Below are 18,981 nucleotides of genomic sequence, written 5' to 3'. Positions count from 1 at the left end.
TGTTGCAGATTGCAAATTGTCATCTCCCATAAATCCCTTTTGCTCAGACCTTAGCTGGAGGAGGCTGTTCCAGAAAGTGTCTTTACGTTAACATAGTCACTGGGCCGGTGCAGGGCTCCTATTCACGCTCAGGAAAGCAAGGAGCTGAGGGTCCTGTGCAAGCTGCCCATAGAACCATCTACCCTGGAGACTCAGCCAGGACCTGCCGTGAACCTGGAGCCACTTTGAAACAAGTGAGGGCAACTGTCAAAAAGTCTCCACCACGAAAGAAGCATGGCTTTGCCGCTTGTTTTTTGCCCTCCTCAGAGAAGGCGCCACCCTATAGCGCTAGAGCTTAGGAGAGCTTGTAAATGAGTAGCTCCTGAGAATGCACTGCGCTCTCTCGATCAGTCCCACCCCAGCTCCACCTTAAACTCTGGCATTTTGACTTGCCACAGATGTTAAAACAGATCCACAGGAACTTCTTGTCTCTGTCAAAACTTGATGTAAGACAGACAGACAGAAAAAAGCCAGGAAAACAGACAAAGAAATGAGGCGTGGCCTGCACTGGCTAGGACAGACAGTCCTGACACAGAGCTGTGTGTGTACGTAACTGCATATGCGCTAGAGGAACCAGGAAAGGAGAAAAGAAGGAAAAATGCACAGGGGAAATCCTGGAAAATATTTCTTGCATGGCTGGTTGGGTCTTGAGGATGTTGAGCCCATCCGGGGGCCTGCCCTTTGACTGGCTAGGCTGTTGTGGTTGTGGTTTCATTGGAAACACGGTGTGGAGGAGCAGGCTCTGTAGAGAAAGCCCATGAGCCAGGTTTTGCTTATAGAGAAGGGGTGGGGGCGAATCAAGGGCTCACCTGAAAATATCAGATGTGTGTTCATAACCCACCAATTCAATACAGCCCAGGATGCCACTGCATATGGTAGGTGGTGGTTGCGTTTTACCTGGGGATCCACAGTCAGGCGTGGCATAGAGGATGCCCTCCCAGATCCCGCATGCTCCTGGGTGTCCGAAGGAATGTAGATGCCATGGTTAGAGGGCTGCACGCTTTTTAATTCACTAACCTCTGGCTCCTAGAAATAAACACACAGCCAAGCTTGTGGGACTTGATTCCATCCCATTGCTTCTCACTTCCGGGGGATGATTCTGCCTCCTCCATGTGAAGAACGGCTTTCAGAAGAGACACTTGCATCTCTAAGGCCTCAATTGTACGTGTATATATGTTTGCGTCTATGTGTGCACATATGTGGTATACCAGATGTCCCAAACAGAAAGCTCTAACTAGGATTGAGGGATAAGGATCACCTTTTCTGGTTAAGTATCATCTTAGTTATCACTGAGCAATGCTTCAGATTTTATAGCTTTGTGAAATTTACCTTCTGCATGTTGACAGTATGGGGTTTATTCTTGTAATCTGAAGAAGCCATTTGTCAATTAAATAGAAGCCACTATTTTAAGGAAAGTCACCAACTTCCGGTGTCAGGTTTATCTTCTGAAACCTTAAGACACGTGATTTTAAGAGCTTTCTTATGATTGAAACCATCCAATAATGGGGGTGGGTAGCCATCTTTCAGGAATGCTTTGGACTAGTGCAGTCTAATAGAAATTTAATGCAAACCACTTATGTCATTTAAAATTTCCTAGTAATTACATTTTAAAAAGTAAAAAGAAACATGAAATTTAATAATAGATTTTATGTAACCCAATATAGCCAAATATTCTCATGGCAACATGTAATCAATATAAAAAATTAATGAGATATTTTACATTTTTTGGCACCAAGTCTTTGACATTGGTATGTGTTTTACACCTATGGCACATCTCAATTTGGACTAGTCACATTTCAAGTGCTCAATTACCGTATGTGGGCAGTGGCTACTGTATTGGACTATGAGAGCACTTGAGAGCTTTAAGAAGGTTGGATGGGAGATCTCTAGGGTCGTGCCCAAATCATTTAATTTTCCTGGTTAAAGAATGTTTGTTTGTTAGTTTGGCAAATGTACGTGCTCTGTATAGACAGCTAGTGTTCATCGCGCAAAGAGTAGAGCTGCTTTAAAAATGTTTAGGTGGGCCACCCAACAAAGAGACCTAGGAATATCTTAGACATCTGGAGATTATACCAGAAAAAAAGCATTTTACATTTAGGAAATGACACCTAAAAACATGGGTTTATGAGTAGGGTATTATTAAAGGAAAGGGGGGCCTGAGACAGCCCCTTGGCCTCAATGACCATTTGGCTGAGTGGTTCCTGGTATGAACGGGAGGACTGCCTTCAAAGGACATGATGTGTGCACCTGAAGAAGTTACAGTGTTTGCAGTATGTGCTTTATATAGCACCCAGGTCTGACTCAAAACAGATGTGATAACAACACTGCAGTCTACGTGGTAACAACAACTGCAGCCAATGGGTATCAGAGGTGGTGCAAGACACGCCCACACACACAAATCATGGCCATGTCCCAGGACGTTGAGCAGGGAGCCCCAAAGGATGGGCAGGAGTACACAGTGGTGAGTGTATAGCATGGGCTGACACCTGAATTGAATTACAGACACCAGTATTGACAATGAGATGAACATATATCCAAAAAGTCCTGGCACTACAGCTCAGCCCTGGGAAACCTGCAGAAAGGGTGATGTAATAAAGCCTCCCTGTGAAAGTAAAGGACACGTTATTGAGATTTTTCTCACCAGACAGACACATCACCAGGCAAGCCATAAAATGACGAGAGGCCCTTTTTAGAATTAAACTATCTGTACCAATTAGTCCCTTTTCCCCTCTGAAGGGTCCCCATTCCATCAGACATGCCCTCCACAAGCAGGCCACACCCACACTCCACCCACACATCCATTCAGGAAGGCGCTGGGGTACACTAACAGTGGGGAGGGGTCAGGGAAAAAAATGAAGGGGAGAGAAGAACACAGGTGAATTAGAATCAAAGTGACATGGGAATCACTTAATACAAGCTGTCTATATAGACTACTGCAAAGGTTGGGTTTTACTCTTTTTCTTTCCAGACCAATAACCACCTGGATTTTAATTCTAAGCTCCCGAGGGAACTTGATCTCATGGCTCCTGAACTAATAGTAAATTTAGCTTTGTATTATCAAAATCTAAAGTTCCATCTGTCATCCATTGGTGCCATCCATTCTTATGATGATTCATTCTAAGGCTCCCTCTCAAAGGCAAGATTTCATTTGTCACTTCTGCTTCTCCATTTGATGCCCAGGGGCATAAATTAAGAGGGCTTGGCCTGAAGCATTATAAGTTCCTGAAGCAGGTAAGGAGCCTCTGGGGTTGTAAAACCTGAAGAGGGAGCATTTGTCAAAGAACATGAGAAACTCAGCTATGAAAGGGGAGATGGCAGGAAACTTTCAGGATAATTGGTTGGACTATCAGAAAGGTTTTTTTTCTGACGGAGCAAGGCTATGGAATAAACTTTGAAAATGAGAGGGGGAGGGATCAGGAAACCAAGGAAGTATTTTTGAGGTCATGTAACTCATTCATTCACCAGAGATTGCTGTTCCTGGAATTGTCCATCATCAGCTGGGTCCATACAGGCCAACTGGAATATTTCCTGCGGGGAGAGTGGACTCATCGAAGGGTATCCACTCCGGCCACCCCTGCAAAGCAATGCCAAGTTCAGAGGTAATGTGTGCATGAGAGAAAGAGAAACAGTCATGACGTAGTCGTCATTACCAATTCCCACCCAGACAAGACTTCCTCCCCAGCAAGGGCAATACCCTTTAGCCTTGGCTGGCTTGCAAGCCTGGTAACTTACAGGTGGCCGGCCCTAGAATAGAAAATTAAAAAAAAAAAAAAAAAGCATTGGAAAAGAGGAACCACTGTTTTCAACCTGCATTTGGAACCATTCATCATTTTGCTGGCGACTAGCATATCTGTGACAAATGACATCATTTGTCACACTCAGCCATATGGAAGACCCAATGCTAGACTGTAAACCTGTTTCTGCCCAGTTTCTCCATTCGGCAGAAAAATGCCATAGTTTAAAGTGAACAGTTTGTTTAAATATTAAGCAGTCATGGTCTTTTAAAAAATTTCCTCCACACTCAGAAAGAATATGGTTTTACTGTGCCAACATCCCTGGCCAAACCAAACAATTCAATGCCATGAACATTTATTGAAGGACTGCTCTGTACCTGGCACTGCTGGTGTATGAACTGCATGGAACGATTTCAGAAGAGGTGAAAGAGGTGACAACGTCTGGGTCGATGGCTATGTAGGAGGATGCTCCAATGGTGATGAGGTAAAAAAGGACAGGGGCAGAGTTGGCCAAGTGTTTAGGGGCCTCTGAATGAAAAGCGTGGAGAGCTGTTGCAGTGTGCCTGTTATTAAACCACGGTTTGGTACCTGAAAGACACCCTCAGCCTATGGGATCCACTGGGCTGGTTAGGGAAAAAAAGAGGCAGCCAATCTTTCCTGAGAACTTGGCGCTGCTGCTGCCACTCATTGCTACTAGTACAGTAACAGTTCCTCTTTGACCTAAGCCAGCATGCAGACTGAGCTTCCTGATCCCGGGAAGAGGAAAGTGGTCAGTGACTGGGGCAGCAGCTCCCTCAGTGGGTGTGGAATTAGGAGGGAGAGATGGGACACCGTCTCTGCCCGTGTCCCATCTGCTCCGGAGAGAGCCACTGCAGAGTCTCCTGCTTAATGACTGTGAAGCCAGTGGAAAATCCGAGACCTAAGCAAGGATTGCCAGTTTCTGAAAAATAATCCATTAGACTGGGATCATAGGGGAAAATCTGAAGCACAGACTTTTCACCCAACCTGTCCCCTCGCTGCTAGTGAGGGCTTTAGCTGAACTTTTACAACTGCTGGAGAGCAGTCTGCTATTTAAACGACTGCTTAAATGTCAATCATCTTCTGTGTGCCTTGGCCTAAGAACCATGGGAAACAAGATAAGCACTGCTCTATAGGAAATGGGCCCCCTTCTGTCCTACAGAAAATGAGTAACTCCAGGATCCCCAATAGGTAGATAGGACACTTAAAAGCACTGAACAACCTTATAGACTTGAAGAATTTGAACCCTGAGTAACCTCTTGTCTGGCTTCTCACTGTTATTAGGAGAGAGTCCAGAGGCCTCTTTCATGACCCACTTCCTACCTGGCCACCCTCCTCTTGCATTACTTTCCCTTATTCCCTGAATTCCAACATGCTGGGCTCTCTCAGTTGGTTGAATGTGCCAGGCTTCTTTCTGCCTCAGGACTTGAATAAAGGCTGTTCCCCAAACACCCGGTCCCTTGCAAACTCGTTTTTGAATTCATCCTTCAAAACTCTCCCTAAAAGTCACTTCCTTAAGGAAACCTTACCTGATAAACTCGTCAGAGGTCTCTCTCACACGCAATCAGATCATAATGTATTTTTTTTCCCATCCTAGCGCTCACCAGAACTGTGATTAAATCATCCAAAAATGACAAGTGTTTTTTTTTTTCTGATAATCTGTTTCATGTTTGTTTTTCTACCAGCTGTAAGCTCAATGGGAGAGGAGCCCTGTCATGTCCACCACGCCACCTCCAAAGCAATCTCTACTTGAACAATTCAGGGCTCTAGAAACACAGATGGTTCCAAAGAACCAGCCTGCTGCTCCACCAGCATCTCCGTTTCAGGAAATGGACCAACATCCACCTAGAAGCTCAAACCAGAAACCCGAGGGTCATCTTGGATTCCTCCCTGTCCTTCACACCATGTAGCAAATCAATCAATCACCAAATCCTATCCGTTCTGTGTATTAATTGCCTCTCAAGTCTGATTCTCTCTCCCCATTTCTATCCTGTTAGTCCAAGCCACAGTCTTGCAATATTCACAATTGCAGCCACGTACTAAATGGTGTTCTATCTCTCGAACTGCTTCCCTCCAATCCACGGAGCCCACACTGGATTAGAGAATGATCTTCGGAAAGCCCAAACCTGATCATGTCACTCTGATGATCATGTCACCCATTATCCTCGGATGACACTAAACTTCTGTATCCTGCCCGTAAACTACCTCTGTATCCCCACATCCTGGGCCCTCCAAATCCATCACCTGCCACGTCCCCTGATATCTCTGTGCTCCAACCATCATGACAGTTCTTAGGTTCCTTAAACTTACCATACTTTATTTCACCTCTTGAAGTGCCTGCTTTTGAGTCTCACTCAAATGTTACTTCCTCAGGGAAGCTTCCTCAAATCCTCAAACTACGTGAGTTGCCTCCTTTACACAGAGTCACGATCGCCTACCCTTCCACATTTTAACCTTTATCACTCTTGTAATTTCTTTTTTAAGAAAAAAAGAAATGATCATCTTGACTGAATCCCCAGTGTCTGAGCCAGTTTTTGGGTCACACCGACTCTCAGTAAATATTGGTCAAATCAATGAGTGAATGAAGTAATAAACATATGGGACAGAGGCTGGAATAGTCCAATGATGGGAGTTAATTTGCACAGCAAATTGTTGTGGCTAAAACAGATCTAGATGGTGGAGAGTGTCCTCTATTTCTAAGCCAAAGACCCTTGAAAAACACTGTAAACTCTTCCAAGGAGGTAGTCCTAGTACTCTAATCATACCTCTTGACCACCTTCCTGCACAGACCAAAGATAAACATGTACTTGTTTTTTTGTAGACAGGAGAATCCATACCTGCTACTTTAACACCTCACATGTTTTGTAAAAATGACCGACGGCCTTGGTCGTTCTTTTTTCTTTTCCAAATGCGTTGGATTGTGACCTTTGAAAACAATGCTTTTCAGAAACAGGTCTCCAACACCACAGGCAGAAAGAAATTTATGGCGTGAGAGATTCCAAATGGTATTCTGACTGAGGGCTCATTCCTAAGCCTGGGATTTCACTCCTCTGACAATTACTGAAGTTGTGATACTTAGTGATTTACTAGTTCCACGAGAGCTAGACTGGAAAAAAGTCACTAATCATAACCAACGACCACAAGCCATTTACGCTGGGTAGAGGGACCATTTGGGTACATCACTTGTGATGAGAGAAAGCAAGCATTGAAATGAAGTACGTATATTACATTAGATCCTTTATGGCTAATGACCGCATTGGGGCTAAGGCTTACAGCTCGGAAGAATTGGCACATGCCTTAACTAGGGTTTTGTTTCCACTTTCAATACAGAAAATTAACAAAAAATTGTTTTGCCTGATTTAAGGTTCTTTTTGTTCATTACAGATAACACAGTGTAATGGGAAGACTCTGGGCCTGGAAATAACTGACTGAAATTCCAATTCGGCTTCCTACCAGCCGTATGGCTTTGGGCCACGTCGTGAACCTCTCTGAGTTCACTCTAAAGTGATGATACTAATACAGCCCCTTACTTCCTTTGTCCATTCACAGTGCTCCCTGTCTCTGGAGCTGGCCATAGCACCAAACACGCTCAGTCTGCTTTTCCATCACCCCTGCTGAATAACCACCTTAACATACAACATGTTGTCTTCTCACCCTCAGAGAGGGGACCATCCATGCATCTCAGCGTAAGTATTAGCTCGGGCACTTCTAGGCAATGAGTTTCTGGGTCTGCCCGATGGCACACGTGATAATGCAAGCAGGGGAGTCATGGACCCTCTGGTAATACTCACAGGCCTGAAACGGGGTCCTGCTGGAGATAAGGCAGGGCTTTGGCATTAGCAATGATCTCCTGAGGCAGAGATGATGGCTCCATCCGCTGGAACATGGGTGCGTTTTTCTGTGTTCAAAGTGGAAAGGAGGAAAAAGGAACTCAAATGACTGTGGGGGGAAAATACCATCTGAGTAAAACAGGAATATGACTGATACCCTGTTTGACTATCTGAACCTCTGCCCCACTGGTTTTCTAATCCCTTGGTCCTAGGGAGGTTCCTGGACCCTGCAAAGCAAAGCCTGACCTCTGCTTCTAAGCACTTGCAGGGCACTGTGCCCCAGGGATGCACAGGCCTGTCCCTTCAGGGGCCCACCCAGCCACCACGCTGTCCTTGACCTTCACCTGTTCCTCCAGCTGCTGCCTCTGCTTCTTCACCTTGCTCTGTTTATAGTAGTCCATGATCATCATTGCTGCATAGATTTTGCCCACAGTCAGGTCAGAGGCTGGAGACACAAGTGTGGCATGGAGGGGAACAGGGAGAAGACACGGGTGGGGGGAAAGTGAGGACACCTAGGAAGCAGGTTTGCCCCTTCGGCCACCCACCCATCCAACATTTATTGAGGGTTCCATCTGTGCCAGGCACTGAGGCTACAGAGTGAACAGGTCCCCATGTCTAGCCTCAGGGAGCTTCCACGGCCACCCAGGGAGGCTGATGTTACCAATGATGTGCAACACATCAGTAAGCACCTCCCCACCCCCGGAATGGTCTAGGTTTCCATCTCTTAGTAACACCACCTTTTCCCCAATGGCTTGAAGGTTTGCTGAACTGTGTTATGTGGAAGGACAGAGCTACGTAGCCAAGAAGTTTCATCCACAACCACAGTGACCTATCTTAAGAAACTGTTCTCCAGTGTGGAGGTTCCTCAGAAAACTGAAACTAGAACTACCATGTGATCCGGCAATCCTACTCCTGGGCATATATCCAGACAAAACTCTAATTCAAAAAGATACACACACCTCAGTGCTCATAGCAGCGCTATTCACAATAGCCAAGACACGGAAGCAACCTAAATGTCCATCAACAGATGAATGGATAAAGAAGCTGTGGTACATATATACAGTGGAATACTACCCAGCCATAAAAAAGAACAAAATAATGCCATTTGCAGCAACAAGGATGCAACTAGAGATTATCATACTAAGTCAGAAAGAGACAAATAACATATGATGTCACTTATATGTGGACTCTAAAATATGGCACGAAATGGAAACAGACTCACGGACATAAAGAACAGACTCGCAGACATAAAGAACAGACTTGTGGTTGCCAAGGGGGAGGGAGGGTGGCGGAGGGAAGGATTGGGAGTTTGGGGTTAGTAGATGCAAACTATTACATATAGGATGGATAAACAACAAGGTTAGTATAGCACAGGGAACTACAGTCAATATCCTGGGATAAACCATAATGGAAAAGAATATAAAAAAGAATATATTTATGTATATAATTAAGTCACTTTGCTATACAGCAGAAATTAACACAACACTGTAAATCAACTATACTTCAGTAAAAAAAAGAAACTGTTTTCAATTAATGACAAAAGGAACTTGAGAAGTGAGGGATTTTTGTTTCCTAAGAATAAAAGAGCACCCTTCCCTTATCTCCTCGATCATTCTGTGTTCCCCCCAAAGGTGTGGTCTTGGCGTGCTGGGCCCACAGTGACACGGATACCCTGGAGGAGACCCCAAACCTTTGGGCATGGGCACAAGCAGATCTAACATCTTCTGGGACAGGTGAGGCCAGATGGCCAGGGTCTCCTTCTGTAGCTCTGAGTCTAGCTGCTGCCTGTCCGCACCACCTAGGGGAAGATACATTTATTAATAGCGAAAACAGAACAGACACAGAAATAACAAGGATGGAGGGAGGAGGTGGGGCAGGAGCTGAGTCAGCATGGCACGTCATATTCTCAGAGGGGATCGTGGTACTTAGCGACAGTGGACCTTGCAATACTGGGTCTTTCGGCTGAAGAAGCAGAACACATTTTGGCTCCGTTTTCAGTGACTCAGGGATATCCTGTCACAGAGAGCCGAGGCCCTGGGACCAAGATCAGCCTCCTCATTCATTCACAGAGGCTCCCAGCTGCTCAGTATATCAGAAGGTGGAATGCAGAGAGCCACGAGCCAGCCTCCTCTGCCTTTATACCTGTATCAGTTCTTCCAGCGATCTGACTCCAGAGTCTGAGTGACCTGATTTTTTTTTTTTTGCGGTACGTGGGCCTCTCACTGTTGTGGCCTCTCCCGTTGCGGAGCACAGGCTCCGGACACGCAGGCTCAGCGGCCGTGGCTCACGGGCCCAGCCGCTCCGCGGCATGTGGGATCTTCCCGGACCGGGGCACGAACCCGTGTCCCCTGCATCGGCAGGCGGACTCCCAACCACTGCGCCACCAGGGAAGCCCGAGTGACCTGATTTTAAAAAGGATTTGGGTCAGGCAAGAGCAAGGAAGCTGGAGGCCCATCTGGAAGTAGTAAACCCTTTCTTTCCTAAACCACTGAATTAGAAATCAAAAGGAACAAAATACTGCCATGATAGCACCTGCCACAGAAGCCTTCCAAGTTGTTAAAGGCACCACGTAAGGGAAAAAAAAAAAAAAAGAAAAAAAAAAAGAACTGAATTAAAACTCATTTGTTCAATCAACAAATATTTCTAAAATGCCTACTTTGTGTCAGACACCAGAGATCACATACTGTTGAAGTCAAAAGGAGGCTTAGTGATTATCAAACCATTCATTTCACCAAGAAGAAAGGGCAAATATAATAGTTATTGTAGCTCAGAGGTGAAACAGGGACCCTACTATCTGATCTCCAGGTCACTGCCTCATCAGATGGACGAAAGGTCAAACATTTCCATCCTGCGCCACCCTGCGTGAGTTGTTTCAGAATCTTTTTCCCCCCTAAGCTTACTGACCTTTGGCGATTTTAATGTCCAGAGCTGTCCGGATCAGAGCCATAAGCGTGGATGTGAAGTGGACAGTCATGTCCTCAGCCACTGGCATATTCATCAGGACTAACCTCTGTGTGAAAGAGAGAAAAGAAACAGCAGGAGGAAAAAAATATATCGAGAGAAACCTTGGTGAGAAGGGAGGAAAAGTGCAGAGGTCAAATGCAGAGACAAAAAAGAAGGGCAAGGATACCCCCGTCCCCTGTCCCAGTCCTGCCCTCTCCCGGCTTCTCACTTAAGGCTCATTGGCTGCTGTTTTGTTTTGCTTTGTTTATTTCTAGGGAATGATGCCGAATTCCAAGGGAAGAGGGACTAATCATTCTGTAGGACTCCTCCACAGTCCTAAGAATGTCTTTAATGGGATGCCTAAAAGCAGTGGCTCAGGGGAAGGAGTCAGCTCTGTGAGGTGACTCCATTCCCTGTTTCAGGGCTGCTCTACAGTTCCACTTGTCCCATGAATACCCCCCAAAACTCACATGGGGGAGATTGTGCTTTGCTTATCTGACTTGAAAGATGCATCCTGATGCCCCCTTTTTGAGTCTTTAAAAGATGAAATTTGCCAGCACATGGTTGAACATGCAGAAGTCCAGCTTATCCAAAAGATGAAGTGGAGCAGAATGGAAAAGTGGGAGAGTGCAAACAAGGTCTAGGGGAAGAGGGCTGGGGAGAGCAGAGAAGAGAAGGGTGACCAAGGCAGGAGCAGAGTGGGCAGGCCTTGTTCCCCTCACCCAAAGGAAGGGGATCAAACTGAAATGGCCAAATCCACTTTCCAGAGAGTATCTTACTTTTGGAATTCTTTAACTTTTCCTCCAATCCCCACATCCCTTCTCCCACTGAGCTTCACCCCAGAAATTCAAAGAACTTAGGGCCACATTCCACCACCCGGTACCGTTAGATGTGGAATTGTGAGCAAAAAGGATGCCAGCCCCTAAGCTGCAAAGGAGGAGCCATGTAATGGGGTGGATAAGGGTCCCTAATGGGCCCCCCCCCCATTCCAATGAGATGCTCTCTGGAGCTTTCAACTTGGAGGTAGCAGCAGGAGAAGGTCCTCCAACAGAACCACCAGCCTAGCAGGAAGGCAAGTGTTTCTTCCCAAGACAGGGTTTCTAAAACTCCATTGGAACATCTTCCTTAACGTGATGCCACAAACATGGTGTCTTAGAGTGTAGGGCCAGTTTCTTGTTTGTATCTGACTTCCATCTCTCTCCCACTTCTTTAGGCTTCTAGAGAAGTGGCGACATTGCTAGGGTGTATTCCTAGGTGAATGAAAGAGCTCCAGAGTTCTGGGTCAGTCTAAACAGCAATGGGGAATTAGCAGTAACTATTATCCATTGTGGAGAAAAAGTTCAGGCCCCAAGGCTCTGAACACCCCAATGGCAGTTGACTCCCAATGCACAATGCTGTCCTAAGCAAGCCGAGAGGAGTCCACCCATAACTCAGTCATGCCAAGAAGGCAAATCTAATGCTGAATGCAACTTGTGTCCATCATCACCCTTTCCTTTGAATTGCCGGGAAAAACAGGTAGCTGGGCTAATGGGGAAGGGAGCTGCATCCTTCATCATACGTCATGGGATGGAGGCTGCCGTTCCTCTTTCTTTTCTGGTACCTAGAAGGAACCATGCCATCGTTCCTCCCTACGTCATGGAGGAAGAAATTTGTTAAGAGTTTTCCTCTCTCCTAAAAATTTCTTCTTGAACCATGTTTAGAGGAATTTCTGCATTATTTCCTTAGCTTATCTGATTGAAGATTTTTTTTTATAAGCTCTGATAGCTGTCTTGCTGCAGGCTTTCTTCTTGCCCATATATGCTATCCCACAGCCCACCACTCTGCCTTCTCTAGAAGGAGACATGCTACTTAACACTTCCTTTCTAGTAACCCACTCACAAGAAGCCACACACTTGTAGAAACAGAATAACATTAAAAAAAAAACCCACGTCGAATAGTCTTACACACCACCTTGTGTATCGATTCAGGACTTCACCCCTTCTGTGAAGCTTCATGACCTTTTCATCTCATCATTCCTTTTTTCCTTGGTTCCCTCCTCTCCCTCCCCAGCCCGGCTTCCTCCCCACGTTCTGACCTCCCCACAGCTGGTGCCCATTTCCTGCTGGTCACTAGCCCAGAACAAAGGAAGAGGTGGTCTACCTTATATGCCACCTTGGAGGGACATCTCTTGCCGAGGCCTAGCGGTGGTGACATGAGAGTCAGCATTTCATACATCTCAGTGTAATGGATGCGGCCACTGCTCATGGCGGGGTGGTAAGTGGGGATGGGGGCAGGGTGGCAGGGCAGGGAGGGTGGCAGGGAAAGGATGCAGACAGGGAGGAGAGGAGACCAGGCATTCCCGGGGAGCCAAAACAAACAAACAAAAAGAGTACAGAAAACAGGAGAAGAAAAACGAAACAAAATGGACAGACAGGAAAAGAACAGGAAACCCGTTAATCAAGGCAAGTCGTACACGTGTCTCCATCCTGGTGCGGATTTATAGCACACCCAACACAGACCCGGGAACGTGGCGGCGACCTTTGGTCTCTCTGCGCGGCTGTCACAGGGACCGGTTTTCTCCTCCAGGATGAGCATCACCCTACCTCTCTGTTCAACGCATCCATCCCCCATACAACACAAGCTTGTCTTCAATTCCCAGGGCTGTGCGAGAGTGGTATAAACCAGATAGACGGTGTTCCAGCCGTGGGTTAGGATTTCTGGCCCCGGCTGGGGACGGGGGTGCTGGCCTGGAAGTCAGGCCCTTTCTCCTGCTCTGAACCCGCAGGCGGAGCATCGTGTATCCCCCTCTGTGGTGTGAGTGCAGCAGGAGACGGCGGCTCGCGCTGAAAGTGCTGCGCTACGGCTGCTGGGCAGAGTCGGCCCGTTGCTTCCACCTGGCTCTGGTGGCAAGAGTGCTCTTTGTGCCCCGGCATGCCCCGGGGGCGACGGCATGCTGGGGACAGAAGAAACAAAACCAGGAGGAGGAAGAGCATCTCGCATGCCATGCTGCCCTCCCCGGCTCTCCCACATGCGGCTGCAGGTTTCACCAGGGTGGAGTTTAAAGAGTCTCTGCAGAGGCAGCTGTTCGGCCTCCTGAGTATGGGAATCACTTGTCACCATCCCAGGCCATCTCCTTCCCATCGCCCAGCCTGGCATCTTCCTGGGCCTAAGTCGTCTTCCGGCTGCCAGACTGTGCTACGCACCCGGGAGCCCGCGCATCCCTCCTGTAACACCAGGAGAGACTTCCTTATCTAGTGGGCTTGGCCTTGAACAGGGACTGGGTGGAGCCACTGTGCTAGTTGAAGAGGGAGGTCCTGTGTGCCCCTGAACAACGTCCTTGGTCTCACAAACAAACAGTGACTCGGCAGTTACAACAGAGCTCTCGGTGCCTCCAACAATACGTGGCAGGACCCTCAGGCAAGAAATCTGCTCCGAGCCCTCCGTCCTCTGCTGGGACCTTCCCAGACCCTCTGAGCTATTAAATTCTCCCACCGACTCTATCCTCTTTGCCTTCTTGACTTATCCTCCCCTCCTGCCCTCATTTTTTTTTAAAATTATTTCTCACCTCCCTTTTGTCCTATAGCTTTTATAATCGCTTGTGGCCAAACTGCCCAGAGCTGGGCAGAGGTAGGCATAGCTAGAATCACACTTTTCTACACCGTATATGGGATGATGCTACTAGTTTGCTAAAAGGAGGCTCTCTGTCTCCAGGGAAAAGAAACCAGAACTCCTTGCTGGATTCAAAAGATTTCTGCATTCTCTGGAGGAGGGAGAGGTCCCTCTGGTTAAATCCACAGATTAAGGTGGAGTGAGAAAGAGAGAGAGGAGAATGTGTGTGTTATACGTGCACGAATGAGTATGTGCATGTGAAGAAAACAGAGGTCAAAGCAGCCTCCGTTATTAAGTCCTTAACTCTTTTTTTATCCGCCGTCCCCCCAAAACGTTCCCTTCTTCCTTGTGTAACAGCTGCTGGTTCTGGGAGGGTTTGGACCTCTTTAAACTCAAAGGAAAGCAACATGAAGGTTCCCTCATGTGGCGCAGTGGCGGTGGAGCAGAACGGAGAGGAGGGGGGTTGGAGGCTGCACCCCGCCGCCGGTCACGGTCATGGTCATGGTCACAGCTGGGGACCGGAGGCAAACCTTGCAAGCCACCCTGTAGGGGCAGTTCTCTCCCAGGCCCAGAGGTGGCGAGATCACCCGCACTAATTTGTACATATCCTTATACGGGATCCTGCCGCTGTAAAGGAAGCACAGGTGGGTTAATAGGACACTCAGAGAAGGGTAGGAGAGAAATGACAGCCTAGCCATGAAGGGGATGGCTGGAAGAGGAAGGGCAGCTTCTTTCCTTGGGCCCAGAAAAGCCAGATTAGGAGAGACTGAGGACGAAAAGCATCAGAGAACCACCACCTTGCAAACAGCGAGGTAAGTATCAGAGAACCATCACTGCAAACTGCACTGCCTCGAATTTTCTAAGGAATCAGAGCTCATTCAATGCCTAGTGGCCACGAGCACCCAGAGATATCTGTTGGGCCTATACCTGACCAGATGCAGAAAATGGAGCCTGGCTTCAGCTAGGCCTCTAAGAACAAAGCCCACCAATTCACAAATACCTCTGACTGCCACCAAGAGCAGACACCAGGCTGCCGTGAAGCAGACCGCAGCACCCTTTGCTTTTCACAGACACTGATCACAGTCAGTTACTCAGACCCGCTTGTCAGGGCAGTGGGAAAGTCAGCCTCCTTCTACAGACTGCGAGAAAGAAATTTCCCATTAGGCTAATTAGCAAGAAGCACAGTTGGCATGAGGGAATTTGCAAAGGGCTTTGCTTCTCTTTGTGGCAGATTTTTTCCCCGCGTTCTGCTTGGGCAAACTCTTCTCAATTTGGCTGCAGCCTGCCGGGATCTGTGCTCAGAAAGCAGCCGGCAAGGGAGCCGAAATGCTCTCCCCCCAGCCCTGCTCCTGCAACCCAGCCCATAGGCAGCTTGGTCAGATCCAGTCAGAATTCCAGGAACACTGTGACCTATCTTATCACTCCCCTTTCACAGAGCCTGCTAGAGAATTCTGATTTCCTGTGTAAAGGACAGACTCAACAGTTGATTGAGTGGCTAAAGCATCTGCTCCCTCAGGGGCCAGAACAAGTCAGCAACGGCCAGGGATCTGAGGGTCTGGACACATCCTGGTACAGACCAGGGTTTCCACCGGAAATGATAAGCACGCATTCTCCACCTCCAAGCATCCAATCCTCGCCAGCGATGTCGAGACTACAACTTTGCCCCAGTGTCACTCTTCCTAATCTTTTCCTGATTTTGCTGTTGATTCCTCCTCTTCTTCCAAACAGCAGCTCAGCCGTACTTCCAAGTCTCTTGACTCTTGAGGGGAGGTTCATTTTACCACGTGTTCTCTTGTTTCTTATTGTGGATGGGACGTGGGTGCGCTGGTCCTGCTGTCTACAGGCTGATGTGCTCTGCAACCTGTCTGTCTCCTTTTTGAAGACACTGGCTTACTTTACCTTGGTTAGTTTCCCCTCTCATCTCATAGAGAAGGCCAGTAAGACTAAAACCAGGACTAGTTACGCTGTGAATTTCAAAGTAGACACAAGAGGTTCTCTTCGGTCTTTTTGCTCTTTCACAGCTCATGCGCCTGAGTCTCACGATTAGTTCTCGTGGAATTGTTCTTCCCAGCAGATGGAAGAACTGGGGAGCAGCATGTTTAATGCCCAAGGCACCTGGGTCCCAAAATAATGTGAACCCCAAGAATCTGGGGTTTCCGAGAGCCAAGGGCACCTGAGTGAGGCTAGGTGAGCAATGAACTCCTTTGCTAGCAGCAGCTGCTTTCTCTTCTCTCAGGTAAGTGAAGAGGTCCCTTCTTGGTCTCCGGATCCCACGGCCATCCAGCTTTACAGACACCAGTTTTTCATATTTTCTTTCCCATATGGTAATTAATTATAACAACAGTTAATACATGATTTCATATATTCTTCACAACCAGCCTTCAAGGTAGGTAGGATCATTACCACTATTATACAACAAATGTGGAAGCTCAGAGTGGTTGAGTGACTTACCCAAGGCCACAGAGCTGACAAGATACAGGCCTGGCTGCAATCCCCTGTAACACAGTGCCCACTGCATTCTAAAGCAGCCTATCCTACTAGAAAGAAGGCCCAGAAAGTACAAGCCATTGCTCAGCCGTTGTAACAGGAATGGATTTAGAGAACTCTGTGCTAAGTCATTAATAATTACTGAGGGGAAGAGGAATTCTGATTCACTCTTTCAACATCTAAAGCAGTGACCCAAGTTCAACAAGCCTCATAGGAGGACAGATCTGGGAAGAGTCTTAGATTATGAAGTAGTTCCAGGTGGAAGCAACGTGGTCCATTCCCAAGAAGGATGGAATTTCTTGTAGTATTTTCAGAGGGGGACCAGAATGGATAGATTGGCGAGATAAGATCCTAAAACTAAGATGACTTGGGACAGAAAACTTCCCATGGAGTGAGTGCTCACAGCACTCTTACCCTGTCTTCAACTGTGAGGACCAAAAGGCTGCCTTTGAACTCTAAATCAGGGATTAGCAAACTTTTTAAGTGAAGGGTCAGATAATACATATTTCTGAATTTGAGGGCCCTGCTGTCTTTGTCACAATATGCAGCTCTGCCTTGTAGTGTGAAAGCAGCCATAGACAGTACATAAATGAGCATGGCTGTGCTCCAATAAAACTTTATTTGCAGGGCTTCCCTGGTGGCGCAGTGGTTGAGAGTCCGCCTGCCGATGCAGGGGACACGGGTTCGTGCCCCGGTCCGGGAAGATCCCACATGCCGCGGAGCGGCTGGGCCCGTGAGCCACGGCCGCTGAGCCTGCGCGTCCGGAGCCTGTGCTCCGCAACGGGAGAGGCCACGACAGTGAGAGGCCCGCGTATCACAAAAAAACCAAACCAAAAAAAAAAAAAACCCCCACCAAACTTTATTTGCAAAAATAGACAGTGAGCCACATTCAGCCCATGGGTTATAGTTTGCCAGCCTCTGCTTTAAAGCCCAGAAGGCACAATATCACTTGAGAACTATTGGAAAGTGAAAAAGACCTAGGGAGGTCATCCCCGCAAATTCCTGCCACTTAACTCAGTTCCATGCAATAAAAATCCACAAGTATTTAAGCGGTCAGTTAGAAGAATAAATTGCTCGCTTTTTTATATAATTTCACAGTTATCTGAAACTGTACCTTTTGAGAGGGATGAGATAGAGAAAAGACGAATGTCACTGACCATGGTGGCCAGATGTCCAGCTGGCCCCCAAAACACTTGTCAACCCCCCCTGGTGACTCAGAGGGGTCCACTAACCATTTTGGAAGCTCCCCTAGGGACTGACTCAAACACTCTGAGGTGCAGACTGTGTACTGAGATAGGCAAAGAAAGGGAAAAGCCTGTCACAGAAGGAAAGAGAGGGGAAAGGAAGATAAAGAAGCTAAGTGGTCCATAACTGGCTTGATCCCAGAGCCAGTCTGAGGACGTGGCCTCTTCCACGGGCCACAACCAAGAGGAATCTCCTCTCCTTCTCTAACAAGCAAGCATGGGTGCCTCCAATTCCAACCTCTTCCTTGAGAACTCCAGAGGCCCTTGACATGGGCCTCACGGGGGGCGCCGAGAGGACTACGCACCATGCCGCTCTGTCATACTCTGCCCAGACACGGACAAACTCGTCCAGGTGGTGAGGCCCCAGGATGGATGAATCCCGAGTCAGGTACTCAAAGTTGTCCATGATGACGGCCACGAACAGGTTGAGCATCTGGAGGGCAAGGGGGAGAAGAGGAGTTAGGAGAAACCCAAAGCAGAAACACAGGCTTCAAGGCAAATAAAGAATTCAGAAGTTTGTGGGGCTGAAGCTCCTAACCAAAGCACTGTTGATCCTGCCGAAGGCAACGCAGCATTTTCGCGACTGAACTACACGTCATTCTGCGCGCATTGTGATTTCGCTTTCCTATGGGCCACTTTGTATCTGCGAAGTACTCCTCAGTCGCTTTCGTTCTCTATTAAATTTCTTTAAGTATTAGTGCAGCAGCAGCAACACGTTCTCAAAGGCTAGAGGCAGTCAAGGCCCGACACCAAGCCTCCCTGCCAGCCTCCCCCCACAACCCCTGCTCCCCAAAGCGGCCGGTGAGAGAACTGGTGGGATGCCTTAGAGCGGACGAAGGGCTCACTGTGCGACAACTTGAAGCTGTTCACGGCTCTTAAGTGCTTCCAAAGACCCTGTTCTCCCGCTTATTTGTTCAACAACATTTATCGTGCACCTACTATGTTCCAGACAGAGCCCCAGGCGCTGGTGGTGGGAGTTAAGAAAGGTCTGGTCCGAGATACATTTCCATAACTAGCACGTTGCTGAAGGCATAGCAGGCGTTCACTAGATGTTGTTACTTGAATATTCTTAAAGACATTTAGTATTTAGCAGAGACT

The 18,981-nt window shown here is 47.5% G+C and overlaps 1 protein-coding gene across 3 annotated transcripts in view; it reads right to left on the bottom strand.

The window, feature by feature from the left end:
- The window catches only part of CACNA1E (calcium voltage-gated channel subunit alpha1 E), a 298,455-nt gene that overhangs the window by 4,114 nt on the left and 275,360 nt on the right, over positions 1–18,981 (bottom strand). For 2 of the 3 annotated variants that reach the window (XM_032650564.1, XM_032650565.1), the window contains 7 exons: positions 18,189–18,316; positions 12,704–12,800; positions 10,526–10,631; positions 9,312–9,419; positions 7,966–8,066; positions 7,583–7,689; positions 3,502–3,613 (listed from right to left, as the gene is read on the bottom strand). In XM_032650564.1, coding sequence (XP_032506455.1) covers positions 3,502–3,613; positions 7,583–7,689; positions 7,966–8,066; positions 9,312–9,419; positions 10,526–10,631; positions 12,704–12,800; positions 18,189–18,316 — 759 coding nt within the window. Of the gene's footprint in view, positions 1–936; positions 1,066–3,501; positions 3,614–7,582; positions 7,690–7,965; positions 8,067–9,311; positions 9,420–10,525; positions 10,632–12,703; positions 12,801–18,188; positions 18,317–18,981 lie in introns of all 3 variants that reach the window. The other variant, XM_032650563.1, reaches the window with a different exon arrangement.

This window comes from Phocoena sinus, chromosome 1 (genome assembly GCF_008692025.1).
Source record: "Phocoena sinus isolate mPhoSin1 chromosome 1, mPhoSin1.pri, whole genome shotgun sequence".
NCBI lineage: Eukaryota > Metazoa > Chordata > Mammalia > Artiodactyla > Phocoenidae > Phocoena > Phocoena sinus.
The sequence above is the reverse complement of the archived record's forward strand: the minus strand, read 5'-3'. Positions and strand labels throughout refer to the sequence as shown.